The sequence below is a fragment of the Drosophila virilis genome, unplaced genomic scaffold (genome assembly GCF_030788295.1).
Source record: "Drosophila virilis strain 15010-1051.87 unplaced genomic scaffold, Dvir_AGI_RSII-ME tig00001170, whole genome shotgun sequence".
NCBI lineage: Eukaryota > Metazoa > Arthropoda > Insecta > Diptera > Drosophilidae > Drosophila > Drosophila virilis.
Genome location: NW_027212828.1, coordinates 1247460 through 1268041, shown reverse-complemented (window position 1 = coordinate 1268041; position 20582 = coordinate 1247460). Strand labels below are relative to the sequence as shown.

At 34.4% G+C, this 20582-nt stretch overlaps 1 protein-coding gene across 9 annotated transcripts in view; it reads left to right on the top strand.

Annotated features, from left to right (window-relative positions):
• The window catches only part of nAChRalpha4 (nicotinic acetylcholine receptor alpha4), a 366112-nt gene extending 346036 nt beyond the window's left edge, over window positions 1-20076 (top strand). For 5 of the 9 annotated variants that reach the window (XM_070210819.1, XM_070210817.1, XM_032440804.2 and 2 more), the window contains 2 exons: window positions 17812-18058; window positions 18135-20072. In XM_070210819.1, coding sequence (XP_070066920.1) covers window positions 17812-18058; window positions 18135-18332 — 445 coding nt within the window. In that variant the 3' untranslated portion in view covers window positions 18333-20072. Of the gene's footprint in view, window positions 1-17811; window positions 18059-18134 lie in introns of all 9 variants that reach the window. The other 4 variants (XM_070210818.1, XM_032440807.2, XM_032440810.2 and 1 more) reach the window with 2 other exon arrangements.
• Window positions 20077-20582: the final 506 nt, after the last annotated feature.

Here is a 20582-nt window from a genome sequence, read left to right as displayed (position 1 = left end):
ATGAAAATTTACCTAAATTTATAATTATAACTTATTTATATAACCCAAAATAAGACTAGTAGACTTAAAGACAGTGGATTCCACTGCTAATGTCATTAATAAAGTAGAGTCAAGTAACATGGATTTACAATTAGTAAATATACTATTAATAATAATTGTTGTTATAATGTCCGCCAATTGTTTTTATAAATTATACAAGTTGCATAACAAATGCTTAAATAGGTATATGAGCCAGCAAATGATCTGGACAAGATTTAAATTAAACGAGAAAGAAGGGCTATCTTCGGCACGCCAAAGATCTAATACCCTTGCAGACCTACTAAGAAGTACCGGGAAAATAGTAAATGCCGAGTTTAGTCAAGATATCTTGATAAACAAAATGTTTTTTCATACAACTTAAATTTCGACCGATTGTTCCTATGGCAGCTATATGATATAGTGGTCCGATCTTAATAGGATTTTGCATATATATGAGGAGCATAGTAAAACTAATAAATGCCGAGCTTGGTCAAGATATCTTGAAAAAAAAAAAATGTTTTTTCATACAAAAACTTAATTTTCGACCGATCTATCCTATGGCAGCTATATGATATAGTGAGTGGTCCGATCTTAATAGGATTTTGCACATATATGAGGAGTAAAGTAAAACTAATAAGTGCCGAGTTTGGTCAAGATGTCTTGATAAACAAAATGTTTTTTCAAACAAAAACTTAATTTTCGACCGATCGTTCCTATGGCAGTTATATGATATAGTGGTCCGATCCAGCTGGTTTTCACATATGTGCTGCGTGCAACAGAAAGAGGGAGTTCTGCATTTCATTAAGATAGCTTTAAAACCGAGGGACTAGTTCGCATAAAAACAGACAGACGGACAGGCGGACATGGCTATATCGACTCGGCTGTTGATGCTGATTAAGAATATATATACTTTATGGGGTCGGAGATGTCTCCTTCTATGCGTCACACGTTTCACGACAAAATTATAATACCCTCTGCAAGGGTATAAAAAAAAGAGCGCAAGCAACATTGAAAAAACAATTCTAACAATAATTCTAACGTAATTTACTTTGTAACATTGAGAAAATGAAATAAAATTAATAAAATCAAATACAAATAAAACGAGAAAGAAGGGCTATCATCGGCACGCCAAAGATCTAATACCCTTGCAGACCCAACCTTTTCATAATGCTCATAGTGCTTTGCCCCTATCTAAGAAGTACCGGGAAAATAGTATATGCCGAGTTTGGTCAAGATATCTTGATAATCAAAATGTTTTTTTTTTTTTTTTTTTTTTTTTTATTTATTTATTAATGGTCGACAAAACGAGTGTCTTCCTCATTATTCAAAAGATTGTACAATAGAATTATATGCTAAAAGCCTAGTTAAAGGATACAATTTTCTAAATAGCATCACCGACCGATGGAGGTGTTTTATTTGCCAGTCCGGCCAGCTGTGCCCCTTTTCACAGCTAATTTTGTCAGTGACGCTATTAGAGCCTACATCTAAGCAGAAGGTTGTAAGTAGAAAAAAAGTGATCTCAAGTGAAATTAAAAATAATCTTAATTTGCTATATTAATAAAGAAAATACAATAAATAGGAAAAAAGAAAGTAAGAAAATTGTTAATAAAGTAAAGAAATGTAAGTTAGATAAAGAGTGTTAAGTGGATAGGACAAAGAGAAAAGTAATGGAAAATCACCGACACGGTGGGGGAAAATTTTTCAGCCTGTCCGGCTAGCTATGCCCCTGCTCATAGCTGGGAATGGTCAGCGACTTCCCCAAGGTATCCTGAAAGCAACGATTTTATTAGGGGTAGAGACAGTTCGGTAGAGAAAACGTGATGCAAACTATTATAATTTTTACATAGCACGCGAAAAGAATTGTGCATAGCGTAATCAGTTGTGCACGTAGATAGTAATAAGGGGCGATAATTTTTGGTTGGTCTAGCCGGAACAGAGAATTGAAGACGCCCTAGCAGAAAAGGAGAATCAATGTCGCCAATAATCAACTTATGTAGAAGGACAACACCGAGAATTGTCCTACGGTTGATTAACGACGGAAGGTTGAGAAGAAGCAGTCTGCTGGAGTAGGACGGCAACCGAAGATTAGGGTCCCAATTTAAACCTCGTAAGGCAAAAAGCAGAAATTGCTTCTGAACAGATTCAATACGATCCTGGCTGTTGATATACTGTGGAGACCAGATGCAAGAGCAGTATTCAAGGATAGGGCGAACAAGAGAGATGTACAGAAGTTTTGTTATAAAAGGATCGTTAAACTCTTTAGACCATCGTTTAATGAATCCAAGTACACCTTTTGGCTCATTAACAATGGTATCTATATGAAGATTGAAACAGAGTTTAGAATCAAAAATAACGCCTAGATCCTTAACTGTTAGTATACGTTGCAAAGGTATATTGTCGATTGTATAACTGACAAGATAAGGTGTAGTACGATTAAAAGTCATAAACATACACTTTGAACAATTTAGATGCAATTGATTGGCCGAACACCAAAGTTGCATAGCGTTCAAATCGTCTTGTAGACGAGAATGATGTAGGGGGTTAGTGTATGATAGAAAAAGTTTGTCATCGTCCGCATACATGAGTACACGGGCATGTGATATAACAGAGGGAAGATCATTTATAAAAAGTGTAAAGAGTAAAGGTCCAAGATGAGGTAGTCAACCTCAGTATTACTCGTTGGGTCCTACCTTTTAAATAAGAATTAATCCAAAGTAAAAGGGACAGAGGGAAACCTATTCGGTCAAGTTTAAAAAGTAAAATGTCATGGTGCACAGAGTCAAACGCCTTACTGAAGTCAGTGTAAATGACATCAGTTTGCATTTTCGAAAGGAAAGCATCATTTACCAAGGAAGTAAACTCAAGCAGATTTTCATACGACTTAATTTTCGATCGATCGATCCTATGGCAGCTATATGATATAGTGGTCCGATCTTTATAGGATTTTGCATATATATGAGGGGTAAGGTAAAACTAATAAATGCCGAGTTTGGTCAAGATATCTTGATAAACAAAATGTTTTTTCATCCAAAAGCTTAATTTTCGACCGATCATTCCTATGGCAGCTATATGATATAGTGGTCCGATCTTAATAGGATTTTGCATATATATGAGGAGTAAAGTAAAACTAATAAGTGCCGAGTTTGGTCAAGATATCTTGAAAAACAAAATGTTTTTCATACAAAAAATTAATTTTCGACCGATCGTTCCTATGGCAGCTATATGATATAGTGGTCCGATCTTAATAGGATTTTGCATATATATGAAGAGTAAAGTAAAACTAATAAATGCCGAGTTTGGTCAAGATATCTTGATAAACAAAATGTTTTTTCATAAAAAAAGTTAATTTATTGATGGCTCTGGCGACCTTTCCATATTTCAATATTTATTTGTTGGCTGGCTCGAGGTCCGTGTTTGTTAAAACAAACAATGAAAAACAATTTTATTCAATTCTCTTCCGATATATTTCGGTTGCACATCGGCAAACCGTCTTCAGGGCACTAACACCAAGATACAAAAAACAATTAACAATTATAATACAATAAATTAAACATTATTTCGAACATTTTACATACATTATTTTACACGTCTGCGCTTTTTGACGTGGAGATTGTTACTGAGGTTGTTTGACTGTTTAAGAGGTGTCTGTACAAGTGAGCGCAATTTTCTGTGTCTGTCTTGTAGTTTAGTCGTTTGTAGGTTGGTGTGTTAATTATGTGTAGCATTTCCAATGTGTGTCGCTTGTTATAGTGTTGTTCTTGTTGTAAGATTGTTGTTTCATCAAAATTTGGTGTGTGCAGACAAACTAATGGAGGAACTGTTGGACAAGATTACAGATAAATTAAAAATAAAACCAAGACTCTTGACCAAATATGTAGATGACCTTTTTGCCATAACGAACAAAATAGACGTGGAAAATATTCTAAAAGAATTGAATTCCTTCCACAAACAGATAAAATTTACAATGGAATTAGAAAAGGACGGGAAATTACCATTTTTAGACTCTATTGTAAGCAGAATGGACAACACACTCAAAATAAAGTGGTATAGGAAACCCATAGCCTCCGGACGAATACTCAACTTCAATTCAAACCACCCAAAGAGTATGATAATCAATACAGCACTAGGCTGTATGAATAGAATGATGAAAATATCGGACACAATATACCACAAAGAAATTGAACATGAAATCAAAGAACTTTTGACCAAAAATGACTTCCCCCCAAATATAATCAAAACATTATTAAAAAGACGACAAATCGAAAGAAAAAAGCCAACAGAACCTGCTAAAATATACAAATCACTAATATATGTACCACGACTATCAGAACGCCTCACAAACTCAGACTGTTATAACAAACAAGATATAAAAGTAGCACACAAACCGACGAATACATTACAAAAATTCTTCAACAAGATAAAGTCGAAAATCCCGATGATCGAAAAAAGCAACGTCGTTTACCAAATACCATGTGGCGGGGATAACAACAACAAGTGCAATAGTGTCTACATAGGTACAACAAAATCGAAGCTAAAAACAAGGATTAGTCAACATAAATCGGACTTCAAACTAAGACATCAAAATAATATACAGAAAACAGCACTTATGACCCATTGTATAAGAAGCAACCACACACCAAATTTTGATGAAACAACAATCTTACAACAAGAACAACACTATAACAAGCGACACACATTGGAAATGCTACACATAATTAACACACCAACCTACAAACGACTAAACTACAAGACAGACACAGAAAATTGCGCTCACTTGTACAGACACCTCTTAAACAGTCAAACAACCTCAGTAACAATCTCCACGTCAAAAAGCGCAGACGTGTAAAATAATGTATGTAAAATGTTCGAAATAATGTTTAATTTATTGTATTATAATTGTTAATTGTTTTTTGTATCTTGGTGTTAGTGCCCTGAAGACGGTTTGCCGATGTGCAACCGAAATATATCGGAAGAGAATTGAATAAAATTGTTTTTCATTGTTTGTTTTAACAAACACGGACCTCGAGCCAGCCAACAAATAAATATTGAAATATGGAAAGGTCGCCAGAGCCATCAATAAATATCAACGGAAGGCACGCCGTATGCACAGCAACCAACATGAGCTACGCAAAAATAAAAACTAAATACAAGGATTCGAAAAGAACAATTAATAAATTCCAACTAACACTGGTAAAATTAACTAAACTTAAATCTAGTTTAAAATTTTTGTTAAAATGTAGAAAATCAAATTTAATACCTAACTTCATCAAAAACTTGACACAGCATTTGACCATACTGACCACTGACAATAAAACCCACCCTGACATAACAAGAACATTGACTAGACACACACATTTTTACCATACCAAAATATTAAACTTACTTATAAAACACAAACACAACCTATTACAAGAACAAACAAAACATATGCAAAAAGCAAAAACAAACATAGAACAACTGATGACCACAGATGACGCAAAAGCGTTTTTTGAGAGCGAGAGAAATATAGAAAACAAAATAACAACAACACTCAAGAAAAGACAAGAAACGAAACACGATAAGTTACGAGATCAACGGAACCTAGCCTTAGCGGATAACAACACGCAAAGAGAGTGGTTTGTAAACAAAACAAAAATAGAATTCCCGCCAAACGTCGTAGCGTTACTCGCAAAAGGGCCGAAGTTCGCTCTCCCAATCAGCAAGAGAGATTTTCCTCTCTTGAAATACATCGCAGACGGTGAGGAGCTAGTGCAAACAATAAAAGAAAAGGAAACACAAGAGTCGGCGCGCACAAAATTCTCTTTGTTAGTCAAAGAGCATAAAACCAAGAACAACCAAAACAGTAGGGATCGAGCAATACTGGACACAGTGGAACAGACACGAAAATTACTGAAAGAAAATATAAATATTAAAATTCTATCGTCGGATAAGGGCAACAAAACCGTAGCAATGGATGAGGATGAATATAAAAATAAAATGACAAATATTTTAGACGACTTATGCGCGTATAGAACATTGAGACTGGATCCGACATCAAGACTACAGACAAAGAATAACACCTTCGTAGCACAATTATTCAAGATGGGTCTTATTTCAAAGGACGAAAGAAATAAGATGACTACAACAACAGCGGTACCTCCGAGGATATATGGACTACCAAAAATACACAAGGAAGGAACTCCACTGAGACCAATATGTTCTTCCATAGGATCTCCATCTTACGGGCTGTGCAAATATATAATACAAATATTAAAAAATCTGACAATGGACTCTAGGTACAACATCAAGAACGCGGTAGATTTTAAAGACAGAGTCAACAACTCCCAGATTAGAGAAGAGGAAACATTAGTATCTTTTGACGTAGTATCCTTATTTCCCAGCATACCAATAGAATTAGCACTTGACACAATAAGACAAAAATGGACCAAATTAGAAGAGCACACGAATATACCGAAACAACTATTTATGGACATAGTTAGATTTTGCATACAGGAAAACAGATATTTCAAATACGAAGACAAAATATACACACAACTTAAGGGAATGCCAATGGGATCACCGGCTTCCCCAGTAATCGCAGATATATTAATGGAGGAACTGTTGGACAAGATTACAGATAAATTAAAAATAAAACCAAGACTCTTGACCAAATATGTAGATGACCTTTTTGCCATAACGAACAAAATAGACGTGGAAAATATTCTAAAAGAATTGAATTCCTTCCACAAACAGATAAAATTTACAATGGAATTAGAAAAGGACGGGAAATTACCATTTTTAGACTCTATTGTAAGCAGAATGGACAACACACTCAAAATAAAGTGGTATAGGAAACCCATAGCCTCCGGACGAATACTCAACTTCAATTCAAACCACCCAAAGAGTATGATAATCAATACAGCACTAGGCTGTATGAATAGAATGATGAAAATATCGGACACAATATACCACAAAGAAATTGAACATGAAATCAAAGAACTTTTGACCAAAAATGACTTCCCCCCAAATATAATCAAAACATTATTAAAAAGACGACAAATCGAAAGAAAAAAGCCAACAGAACCTGCTAAAATATACAAATCACTAATATATGTACCACGACTATCAGAACGCCTCACAAACTCAGACTGTTATAACAAACAAGATATAAAAGTAGCACACAAACCGACGAATACATTACAAAAATTCTTCAACAAGATAAAGTCGAAAATCCCGATGATCGAAAAAAGCAACGTCGTTTACCAAATACCATGTGGCGGGGATAACAACAACAAGTGCAATAGTGTCTACATAGGTACAACAAAATCGAAGCTAAAAACAAGGATTAGTCAACATAAATCGGACTTCAAACTAAGACATCAAAATAATATACAGAAAACAGCACTTATGACCCATTGTATAAGAAGCAACCACACACCAAATTTTGATGAAACAACAATCTTACAACAAGAACAACACTATAACAAGCGACACACATTGGAAATGCTACACATAATTAACACACCAACCTACAAACGACTAAACTACAAGACAGACACAGAAAATTGCGCTCACTTGTACAGACACCTCTTAAACAGTCAAACAACCTCAGTAACAATCTCCACGTCAAAAAGCGCAGACGTGTAAAATAATGTATGTAAAATGTTCGAAATAATGTTTAATTTATTGTATTATAATTGTTAATTGTTTTTTGTATCTTGGTGTTAGTGCCCTGAAGACGGTTTGCCGATGTGCAACCGAAATATATCGGAAGAGAATTGAATAAAATTGTTTTTCATTGTTTGTTTTAACAAACACGGACCTCGAGCCAGCCAACAAATAAATATTAAAAAAAGTTAATTTTCGACCGATCGTTCCTATGGCAGCTATATGATATAGTGGTCCGATCCTAATAGGATTTTGCATATATATGAGGAGTAAAGTAAAACTAATAATGCAGAAATATTAGTAAAGTGTTTTAATGTAGCACGTATATTAATACATGGCCAAAAAGGAAAATTAAATAAAGATCATTGGTCCAGATTATCCAAATTTTTTATCAGACTTCGAGCGAATTTAATATCAATTAAGCAAAAATTCAATATAGATATGTCAGTCCCGACAATACTTAATACTCCTCCAACAGTTCCAACTGATGATGAACCGGAATCAACCGAACCGGCTGACATTGAACCAATATATTTAGAAGAGTTAGAGTTAGAGTTAGAGTTAGAGTTAGAGTTAGAGTTAGAGTTAGAGTTAGAGTTAGAGTTAGAGTTAGAGTTAGAGTTAGAGTTAGAGTTAGAGTTAGAGTTAGAGTTAGAGTTAGAGTTAGAGTTAGAGTTAGAGTTAGAGTTAGAGTTAGAGTTAGAGTTAGAGTTAGAGTTAGAGTTAGAGTTAGAGTTAGAGTTAGAGTTAGAGTTAGGTTAGAGTTAGAGTTAGAGTTAGAGTTAGAGTTAGAGTTAGAGTTAGAGTTAGGTTAGAGTTAGAGTTAGAGTTAGTAGTTAGAGTTATAGTAGTTAGAGTTAGAGTCAGAAGAGTTAGAGACAAACCCCAAAATAGAAGAGCACGATTTAAATAACCTTACTATTCCAGCAGTTTTAATGTCAGATGTGGATGATAATACAGATTCTGATACTAGTTCAAGCATAATAGAGAATAAATTCAGTAATAATATCACAATGGCAATCCAATATTGATTCCATTAATACTGCATCAAAGCTTATTCCAGTTTTCGATGGTAAAGCTGAAAACTTTACAAGTTTTATTGATGCATTGCACATAATAGAATCAATAAAAGGCGAACACGAACAATTAGCTGTTTCAATAATAAAAACAAGCTAAAAGGTGTTGCCAGAAATGTAATCGGAAATGAAACAACAGTAACTAAAGTCATTTCCAGATTGAAAAGCAATGTCAAAGGCGAAACTGTAGAAGGTTTGTCTGCAAAACTGATGAACCTACAGCAACGCAACAAAACTGCAAACCAATATACATTAGAGATTGAGCAAATGATAAAAGCTTTAGAAGGTGTGTATATAACAGACGGTTTAACCCTAGAGTTAGCCTGAAGTTATTCCACTCAGCATGCAATCAAAGCAATGATTAGCAGGGTTGAATGATGCCATATCCAAACTTGTAAATAGTTGCACAGAAGCAACTGGACAGCCAAACACTGTATTATCCTGTATTATCAACGAGGTGCAAATCACAATAATAGAGGAGGCCGAAGTTATAATCGTGGCAGAAATTACAACCACAACAATTACAACCGAGGCGGTAAGAAAAACAACAACAACACCAATAATTACAATAACCGTGGAGGTAGACGAGGCCAAAATCGAGGAAGAGGCCGACGTAACTCCAACCAAGGTTACAATAATAACAATGTGAGAGTGACGCAAAATGCGTCGGAAAACTCTCAGAACCCTTTAGGAAACAATCAGTAAATGCAAAGGTTCAGTCCATCAGCCTACATCTAAGCAGAAGGTTGTAAGTAGGAAAAAAGTGATCTCAAGTGAAATTAAAAATAATCTTAATTTGTTATATTAATAAAGAAAATACAATAAATAGGAAAAAAGAAAGTAAGAAAATTGTTAATAAAGTAAAGCAATGTAAGTTAGATAAAGAGTGTTAAGTGGATAGGACAAAGAGAAAAGTAATGGAAAATCACCGACACGGTGGGGGAAAATTTTTCAGCCTGTCCGGCTAGCTATGCCCCTGCTCATAGCTGGGAATGGTCAGCGACTTCCCGAAGGTATCCTGAAAGCAACGATTTTATTAGGGGTAGAGACAGTTCGGTAGAGAAAACGTGATGCAAACTATTATAATTTTTACATAGCACGCGAAAAGAATTGTGCATAGCGTAATCAGTTGTGCACGTAGATAGTAATAAGGGGCGATAATTTCTGGTTGGTCTAGCCGGAACAGAGAATTGAAGACGCCCTAGCAGAAAAGGAGAATCAATGTCGCCAATAATCAACTTATGTAGAAGGACAACACCAAGAATTGTCCTACGGTTGATTAACGACGGAAGGTTGAGAAGAAGCAGTCTGCTGGAGTAGGACGGCAACCGAAGATTAGGGTCCCAATTTAAACCTCGTAAGGCAAAAAGCAGAAATTGCTTCTGAACAGATTCAATACGATCCTGGCTGTTGATATACTGTGGAGACCAGATGCAAGAGCAGTATTCAACGATAGGGCGAACAAGAGAGATGTACAGAAGTTTTGTTATAAAAGGATCGTTAAACTCTTTAGACCATCGTTTAATGAATCCAAGTACACCTTTTGCCTCATTAACAATGGTATCTATATGAAGATTGAAACAGAGTTTAGAATCAAAAATAACGCCTAGATCCTTAACTGTTAGTATACGTTGCAAAGGGATATTGTCGATTGTATAACTGACAAGATAAGGTGTAGTACGATTAAAAGTCATAAACATACACTTTGAACAATTTAGATGCAATTGATTGGCCGAACACCAAAGTTGCATAGCGTTCAAATCGTCTTGTAGACGAGAATGATGTAGGGGGTTAGTGTATGATAGAAAAAGTTTGTCATCGTCCGCATACATGAGTACACGGGCATGTGATATAACAGAGGGAAGATCATTTATAAAAAGTGTAAAGAGTAAAGGTCCAAGATGACTACCTTGAGGAACACCAGAAGTAACGTGAACCCTTTTAGAGGTAGTCAACCTCAGTATTACTCGTTGGGTCCTACCTTTTAAATAAGAATTAATCCAAAGTAAAAGGGACAGAGGGAAACCTATTCGGTCAAGTTTAAAAAGTAAAATGTCATGGTGCACAGAGTCAAACGCCTTACTGAAGTCAGTGTAAATGACATCAGTTTGCATTTTCGAAAGGAAAGCATCATTTACCAAGGAAGTAAACTCAAGCAGATTTTCATACGACTTAATTTTCGATCGATCGATCCTATGGCAGCTATATGATATAGTGGTCCGATCTTTATAGGATTTTGCATATATATGAAGAGTAAAGTAAAACTAATAAATGCCGAGTTTGGTCAAGATATCTTGATAAACAAAATGTTTTTTCATAAAAAAAGTTAATTTTCGACCGATCGTTCCTATGGCAGCTATATGATATAGTGGTCCGATCTTAATAGGATTTTGCATATATATGAGGAGTAAAGTAAAACTAATAAGTGCCGAGTTTGGTCAAGATATCTTGAAAAACAAAATGTTTTTCATACAAAAAATTAATTTTCGACCGATCGTTCCTATGGCAGCTATATGATATAGTGGTCCGATCTTTATAGGATTTTGCATATATATGAAGAGTAAAGTAAAACTAATAAATGCCGAGTTTGGTCAAGATATCTTGATAAACAAAATGTTTTTTCATAAAAAAAGTTAATTTTCGACCGATCGTTCCTATGGCAGCTATATGATATAGTGGTCCGATCTTAATAGGATTTTGCATATATATGAGGAGTAAAGTAAAACTAATAAGTGCCGAGTTTGGTCAAGATATCTTGAAAAACAAAATGTTTTTCATACAAAAAATTAATTTTCGACCGATCGTTCCTATGGCAGCTATATGATATAGTGGTCCTATCTTAATAGGATTTTGCATATATATGAAGAGTAAAGTAAAACTAATAAATGCCGAGTTTGGTCAAGATATCTTGATAAACAAAATGTTTTTTCATAAAAAAAGTTAATTTTCGACCGATCGTTCCTATGGCAGCTATATGATATAGTGGTCCGATCCTAATAGGATTTTGCATATATATGAGGAGTAAAGTAAAACTAATAATGCAGAAATATTAGTAAAGTGTTTTAATGTAGCACGTATATTAATACATGGCCAAAGAGGAAAATTAAATAAAGATCATTGGTCCAGATTATCCAAATTTTTTATCAGACTTCGAGCGAATTTAATATCAATTAAGCAAAAACTTAATATAGATATGTCAGTCCCGACAATACTTAATACTCCTCCAACAGTTCCAACTGATGTTTTGTTTTTTTTATAAAAGGATCGTTAAACTCTTTAGACCATCGTTTAATGAATCCAAGTACACCTTTTGCCTCATTAACAATGGTATCTATATGAAGATTGAAACAGAGTTTAGAATCAAAAATAACGCCTAGATCCTTAACTGTTAGTATACGTTGCAAAGGGATATTGTCGATTGTATAACTGACAAGATAAGGTGTAGTACGATTAAAAGTCATAAACATACACTTTGAACAATTTAGATGCAATTGATTAGCCGAACACCAAAGTTGCATAGCGTTCAAATCGTCTTGTAGACGAGAATGATGTAGGGGGTTAGTGTATGATAGAAAAAGTTTGACATCGTCCGCATACATGAGTACACGGGCATGTGATATAACAGAGGGAAGATCATTTATAAAAAGTGTAAAGAGTAAAGGTCCAAGATGACTACCTTGAGGAACACCAGAAGTAACGTGAACCCTTTTAGAGGTAGTCAACCTCAGTATTACTCTTTGGGTCCTACCTTTTAAATAAGAATTAATCCAAAGTAAAAGGGACAGAGGGAAACCTATTCGGTCAAGTTTAAAAAGTAAAATGTCATGGTGCACAGAGTCAAACGCCTTACTGAAGTCAGTGTAAATGACATCAGTTTGCATTTTCGAAAGGAAAGCATCATTTACCAAGGAAGTAAACTCAAGCAGATTTTCATACGACTTAATTTTCGATCGATCGATCCTATGGCAGCTATATGATATAGTGGTCCGATCTTTATAGGATTTTGCATATATATGAGGGGTAAGGTAAAACTAATAAATGCCGAGTTTGGTCAAGATATCTTGATAAACAAAATGTTTTTTCATCCAAAAACTTAATTTTCGACCGATCATTCCTATGGCTGCTATATGATATAGTGGTCCGATCTTAATAGGATTTTGCATATATATGAGGAGTAAAGTAAAACTAATAAGTGCCGAGTTTGGTCAAGATATCTTGAAAAACAAAATGTTTTTCATACAAAAACTTAATTTTCGACCGATCGTTCCTATGGCAGCTATATGATATAGTGGTCCGATCTTAATAGAATTTTGCATATATATGAAGAGTCAAGTAAAACTAATAAATGCCGAGTTTGGTCAAGATATCTTGATAAACAAAATGTTTTTTCATAAAAAAAGTTAATTTTCGACCGATCGTTCCTATGGCAGCTATATGATTTAGTGGTCCGATCTTAATAGGATTTTGCATATATATGAGGAGTATAGTAAAACTAATAATGCAGAAATATTAGTAAAGTGTTTTAATGTAGCACGTATATTAATACATGGCCAAAGAGGAAAATTAAATAAAGATCATTGGTCCAGATTATCCAAATTTTTTATCAGACTTCGAGCGAATTTAATATCAATTAAGCAAAAATTCAATATAGATATGTCAGTCCCGACAATACTTAATACTCCTCCAACAGTTCCAACTGATGATGAACCGGAATCAACCGAACCGGCTGACATTGAACCAATATATTTAGAAGAGTTAGAGTTAGAGTTAGAGTTAGAGTTAGAGTTAGAGTTAGAGTTAGAGTTAGAGTTAGAGTTAGAGTTAGAGTTAGAGTTAGAGTTAGAGTTAGAGTTAGAGTTAGAGTTAGAGTTAGAGTTAGAGTTAGAGTTAGAGTTAGAGTTAGAGTTAGAGTTAGAGTTAGAGTTAGAGTTAGAGTTAGAGTTAGAGTTAGAGTTAGAGTTAGAGTTAGAGTTAGAGTTAGAGTTAGAGTTAGAGTTAGAGTTAGAGTCAGAAGAGTTAGAGACAAACCCCAAAATAGAAGAGCACGATTTAAATAACCTTACTATTCCAGCAATTTTAATGTCAGATGTGGATGATAATACAGATTCTGATACTAGTTCAAGCATAATAGAGAATAAATTCAGTAATAATATCACAATGGCAATCCAATATTGATTCCATTAATACTGCATCAAAGCTTATTCCAGTTTTCGATGGTAAAGCTGAAAACTTTACAAGTTTTATTGATGCATTGCACATAATAGAATCAATAAAAGGCGAACACGAACAATTAGCTGTTTCAATAATAAAAACAAGCTAAAAGGTGTTGCCAGAAATGTAATCGGAAATGAAACAACAGTAACTAAAGTCATTTCCAGATTGAAAAGCAATGTCAAAGGCGAAACTGTAGAAGTATTGTCTGCAAAACTGATGAACCTACAGCAACGCAACAAAACTGCAAACCAATATACATTAGAGATTGAGCAAATGATAAAAGCTTTAGAAGGTGTGTATATAACAGACGGTTTAACCCTAGAGTTAGCCTGAAGTTATTCCACTCAGCATGCAATCAAAGCAATGATTAGCAGGGTTGAATGATGCCATATCCAAACTTGTAAATAGTTGCACAGAAGCAACTGGACAGCCAAACACTGTATTATCCTGTATTATCAACGAGGTGCAAATCACAATAATAGAGGAGGCCGAAGTTATAATCGTGGCAGAAATTACAACCACAACAATTACAACCGAGGCGGAAATAAAAACAACAACAACACCAATAATTACAATAACCGTGGAGGTAGACGAGGCCAAAATCGAGGAAGAGGCCGACGTAACTCCAACCAAGGTTACAATAATAACAATGTGAGAGTGACGCAAAATGCGTCGGAAAACTCTCAGAACCCTTTAGGAAACAATCAGTAAATGCAAAGGTTCAGTCCATCAATTACAGTCTTAATATATATGTCACTTTTTATAATCATTCAACTGAAAATAAACTCACATTCCTAATAGATACTGGTGCAGATATCTCACTTTTAAAAATGAATTCAGATAATATAAAAATTCAAGAAGGCAAAATTAAAACAGCAAGGCATCGGCCAGGGTGTAATAAAATCGCAAGGAACAACCTCAATAGAACTTCAATCAACAAAATATATTATTCCACACGAATTTCATTTAGTAGACTCCGATTTTTTAATACCGTGTAATGGAATAATAGGCATTGATTTTATTTAAAAATTCAATTGCCAATTAGACTTCAAATCAAATGAAGACTGGTTTATAATTAGACCTCAAAACATATATTATCCTATTTATGTTCTAATAACATATAGTGCTGGCAACAATAGAGTTCTTCTGCCAGCCAGATCCCAAGTAATTCGAAAAATAGACATTAATTCAGTAAACGATTATACTTAGATTTGTTCCAAAACAAGAAATACATAATGGAATTTATGTTGCAAATACAATAGCAGCATCCAAACTTGTGAATGTATGTATACATGTTATACACCTTCTAAGCACAACTAATTTCGACCAATTGGTCAAAGTAAACAAAATCGAATATGAAAATTTAACAGATTACGATATTCATAACACCAATCCAGAAAATAGAAGCGAACAAGTACTTTCAAAGTTAAACAAAAATTTTCCAGAACAATTCGGAAATCAATTAACAGAATTATGCACCAAGTATGGTGATGTCGGACTGGAAACCGAACCAATAGCGACAAATAATTTGTATAAACAAACATAAAGACTTAAAGATGATGAACCCATTTATATCAGAAACTACAGAAGCCCGCATAGCCAAGTTGAGGAAGTCCAAAAACAAGTAGGGAAATTAATAAACGACAAAATCGTAGAACCGTCTGTATCCGAGTATAACAGCCCACTATTGCTAGTTCCGGAAAAAAGCATTACCAAATTCGGAAGAAAAGAAATGGCGATTAGTAATTGACTATCGCCACTAACCAAACAACATATAGACTAGACATGAGTACCAGAAGTAGACACAAAATGTATCGGTGTCATCTGGTCCAAACTCGCGAGTAAGGGAGTAAGATATACATATGATGTATTTTTGAACCGCTTATTCTACAGGAAAGTGCTTGGCGCACTCTCTTCCATATGATTTGTGCGATAAAACGGCAACGCTGTTAACTTTTATCTCGCTCGCACTTACTCTCAGCTTTCAATGCTCTCTCTATGTTTAGGGATCGTTTCAATGTGTGTGTGTGTATTTGTCCGACGAGCAAAACTGCGCACAAATTCAATTTTTCCCAAATGCTGAGGCATTTCTTCCCTTTTGAAGGCACGGCTAATATGAAATAGAGAAAGGGTTTGCCACGTCGATGCGAAATTCTTGCATTTTAGCTCGCTATCGTTGGTAAGGGTACCCAAGCGTTGCCATGTGTGCATTTAGAATATTTTGGATTCGCTATACACGCATTCTTGCATATTTTGTATATGAATAGAAGCATTTATGCGCTTGTGTGCCTGCTGCTTGCCTGTCCCCGATGCAATTTTAACAAGATTTTGGGATTTCTTATTTTTGATCTCTATACATAGACACACACATACAAATGTGAATGTGCAGATCATGGGCGCAAAAAAAAAAAATCATTATGCGTCTGACGCGAGCACTTCTTTCTTAAGATTTTGATGAATGAATGTTGACCCCTTATTACCTGCAGCAGTTCGTAGGGTCGAATGGGTCAACTTTTGGCAAGCACCTGCATATAGAGGTCAAGTGACTAATCACCAAAGTTATTAAAACTGTAAATATATAATCGCTCCTTTTTTTTTAATTTGGTATATTTTAATATTTTAAAGATTTTTATTTTTATTCAAATTTCATTCAAAATCATTAAAAAGAAGGGCGCGCGTCAGACGCGTGCCAATAATGTATTTTCTTTTGCGCCCATGATCAGCCCATTCACAGACATTTGTATGTGTGTGTCTGTGTGCAGAGGTCCAAAATCAGAAATCCTAAAATCTTGTTAAATTTGCATCGGGGACAGGCAGGCAGGCAAGCAACAGGCACACAAGCGCATAAATGCTTCTACACAAAATATGCAAGTATGCGTGTATAGCGAGTCCAAAATATTCTAAATGCACACATGGCAACGCTTGGGTACCCTTACCAACGATAGCGAGCTAACATGCAAGAATTTCGCATCGACGTGGCAAACCCTTTCTATATTTCATATTAGCCGTGCCTTCAAAAGGGTAGAAATGCCTCAGCATTTGGGAAAAATTTAATTTGTGCGCAGTTTTGCTCGTCGGACAAATACACACACACACACATTGAAACGATCCCTAAACATAGAGAGAGCATTGAGAGCTGAGAGTAAGTGCGAGCGAGATAAAAGTTAACAGCGTTGCCGTTTTATCGCACAAATCATATGGAAGAGAGTGCGCCAAGCACTTTCCTGTAGAATAAGCGGTTCAAAAATACATCATATGTATATCTTACTCCCTTACTCGCGAGTTTGGACCAGATGCCTCCGATACATTTTGTGTCTACTTCTGGTACTCATGTCTAGTCTATATGTTGTTTGGTTAGTGGTTCAGTGTATAATAAATTTAAAAATGAGCGATTGCTATTCCGATACCAAGTACCAAAAATCGACGGTGAGTCACCGTCGCTAGTTTATCGGAAACTCATCGTCAAGTAGTAAGATTAGTGCGCGAAAACGTACAATTGTGCTACCGCTGCGATATCAGCAACTATTAATTCCTTATAATAAATAAAATAAGCAATATAGTTAAGTTCCATCACCGCAAATAGATCGACCGAAAAAATGAAAAGGAACATTATTTTTAATATGCGTAATTTTATATGTATATTGTAGTTCAGATTTAAAGCAACATACACTTGCACAATAGCTGAAATAAGCCATATCATATTCGTCAATTTGGGTGCTAAACTGAAAAATAAACTTATTTCAATCATGGTGATTAAACTTAAGCTAAATTATTGCTGATAAACATTCCTATCCAAAGCTTTTATATATCTTAATTATAAAACTAGCTATTTTATTTTATTTTTACAAAAATTTAGTTTAACCAGCACGGGTCCTTTTGGTGGCAGCTGTCAAGTTCATGGACCATTGCCCCAAATTACGCATTCTAGTTCAGACGACTTAACAGCTGTTCCTGATCTAGATTCTGGAAATTCAGGAATGAAGAGCCCAATATTAAAAAACCCCGCCTTTTCTCATTCAAAATGCCCACCTCGAGTTCATCGGAGCTGCTTTTGTGTAAGATTTATTGCAGAGCATACCAAAATGCAGGAGGATTCTACAAAAGTGAGTAATTAAATACTAATTCGAAACTACAAAATATAATGTTTATTGTAAAACTTATATTAATTTTATATAAAAGGTTAAAGAAGATTGGAAATATGTCGCAATGGTGCTGGATAGACTCTTTTTATGGATCTTTACATTAGCTGTTTTGGCGGGTACAGCTGGAATAATTTTACAAGCGCCAACTTTGTACGATGATCGGATTCCCATAATCGAACAGAAAGATTTGGAGTTTGCTGGAACTTCAGCCGGACGCTGTAGACCAGCGCAATAGCGTTTTTATACTAATATAACCTATAAAATGTTGACCTGACCATATTTAAATTATTAACATGGTTTATTACGATTTTTGTATAAGTATCATCAGTATGAAATATATTTAATATTTTTCTTTTGGTCGGTAATAGCTTAAATTAATTCAAACCATAAGAGAAAACTATACAAATATAAAAGAACTTTCTGACATGGCTAGATTTACTAGGCTGTTATTGTCAATATTAAAAACTTACTCCTTTTAAGTATCGATTGCATCCCGCCAGAAACTTAAATATGAGTACAACTTAATTGTACAGTTTAAAGCCGTTTGTTTCATGCAGAGAATATGATGAATAAGTCAATGTTAAAATATAAGCCGAAAAATATATACACAAAATTGTTTACAGCTAGTTTCAGCTCTTTCAACGTAGAAAGTACCGCCCTTTGCTTTAGATTTAAGGAAATTGACGACAGAGTTATTTTTAGTACTAATGCAAGCTGCAATATATGGTATCGTCCATGCCAAATGTGGCATAGGTATTCTTTTTAATATTATAAATAAATAATAAATTATAAACTCATCCACTGCATCCAGTTGGAAAGCATTTTCAGTCCAAACGCGCCAATCTACTTATTAAGATATGTCTCCCCAAGCTCATCAGCAGTCTTTCTTCTAAATTTTACAACTCTAGTTCATTAACTGTAGAAGATACAGATAAAATCATTTCAAATGGTGGGATGTGAATTCTTGAATAATTTTTGGGTGCAGTAAGATCGACATAAATATTTATATACCATAACTAGGGCCTAGCGCAAATCCAAACGAAATAGAAAACGAGATATTGTTTTATTCGTGTTAACTTTCTTAACCGAAGATATGTAACTTAGATTCATGATCATTTGTTAGAAACGTACTCATGATAAAAATTTAAAAAACATTTCACAAAAGATAAGTAATAACTAATGGGAGACCAAGGAACACAATAACTGATTTCAATTTGGGAGCAATGACTATCTTACAATTGACATAATATTTCGAAAGAATGTTCGCATTTTTCAATTATTTTCTATTGACATATCCCATTTTGTTAATCTTGTTGCATACGAGGCTAACGAGCATGGTTTAAGCTTCGCGTTTACTTTAATTTGTTTGGACAAAAAATGCTTGGTAAAAAATGAATAATATCGATGAGTTTTTTTGAAGCAGTTGCTAGCATATGCATGTACATACATATGCATTTGTGCAGGGCTCTAATAAATAAAAAAAAAAAAACGAACCTTGTGCGCTGCATGAGTAATATTTTATTTTGGCCCAATACTTTGTAAACTACATTTGAGTAACTTTTATGTGTACATGTTCACAACTTAATTTCACAATTTTTAACATTTATATTTTACAGGTACATGCACGCATATGCCAGGCAATTAAAACATTTGAGAATCCCTTTAGGCAAAGAATTTGTAATGAATAGTCATTGGTACATATGTATGAGATTATGTTCGTTCCTATTTCACCAAACTTAATAATAATAAGTAATATATACAACATATATTCATAGCACTGTTAGTGTGCGTGAGACTTCATTAATTATTATTAAAGATTTTTCCAATCTTTACAGCAAACTGTAACCAAGACCTAATTTATACTACAATATATTTAATTCTATAACATATGCGCAATTTATGCATGTGTTCAATACTGTAGATTAAAATACAAAATGTGAAATAGAAAGTTAACATTAAAATATATAAGGTAAAATATTAGTTTAAATAACGTATTTGTTACTCAATAAAGTTAAAAATTTAAATTATTTTATTGGTTTAACGTTGTTTTATCTTAAATTATTCAACACTAATATATACTAGTGATTTGTGCACATCCTTGTCCGTGGCACATTTTGTGCTATAAATTTAAGATATTACCTGTCCACTAATTATACGCATATTTACAAAAGAACTTGGAGTCTGCACAAAGTGTAAAACACGTCTCAAATGATTTTTCGTCAACTGCCGTAAGCCATTTCCAAAAAGTGTAAAATTGAGATTGAACAATAAACAATGAATTTAATCATTTGAGGAGTGTTTCGCATTTTTTTCAGAATCCAAGCTTCCTAGGTTTAAAATTCAAAGATCTTTTGGGTAAGGTTTTAGCGCCAACTTATCGGATTTCGATAATTAAGCAGGAAGATTTGGAGTTTGCTGGAACTTCACCAGGATAATGTAGAACAGCGCAAAAGCGTTTTTTCCAATATAAACTACACAATCTAGC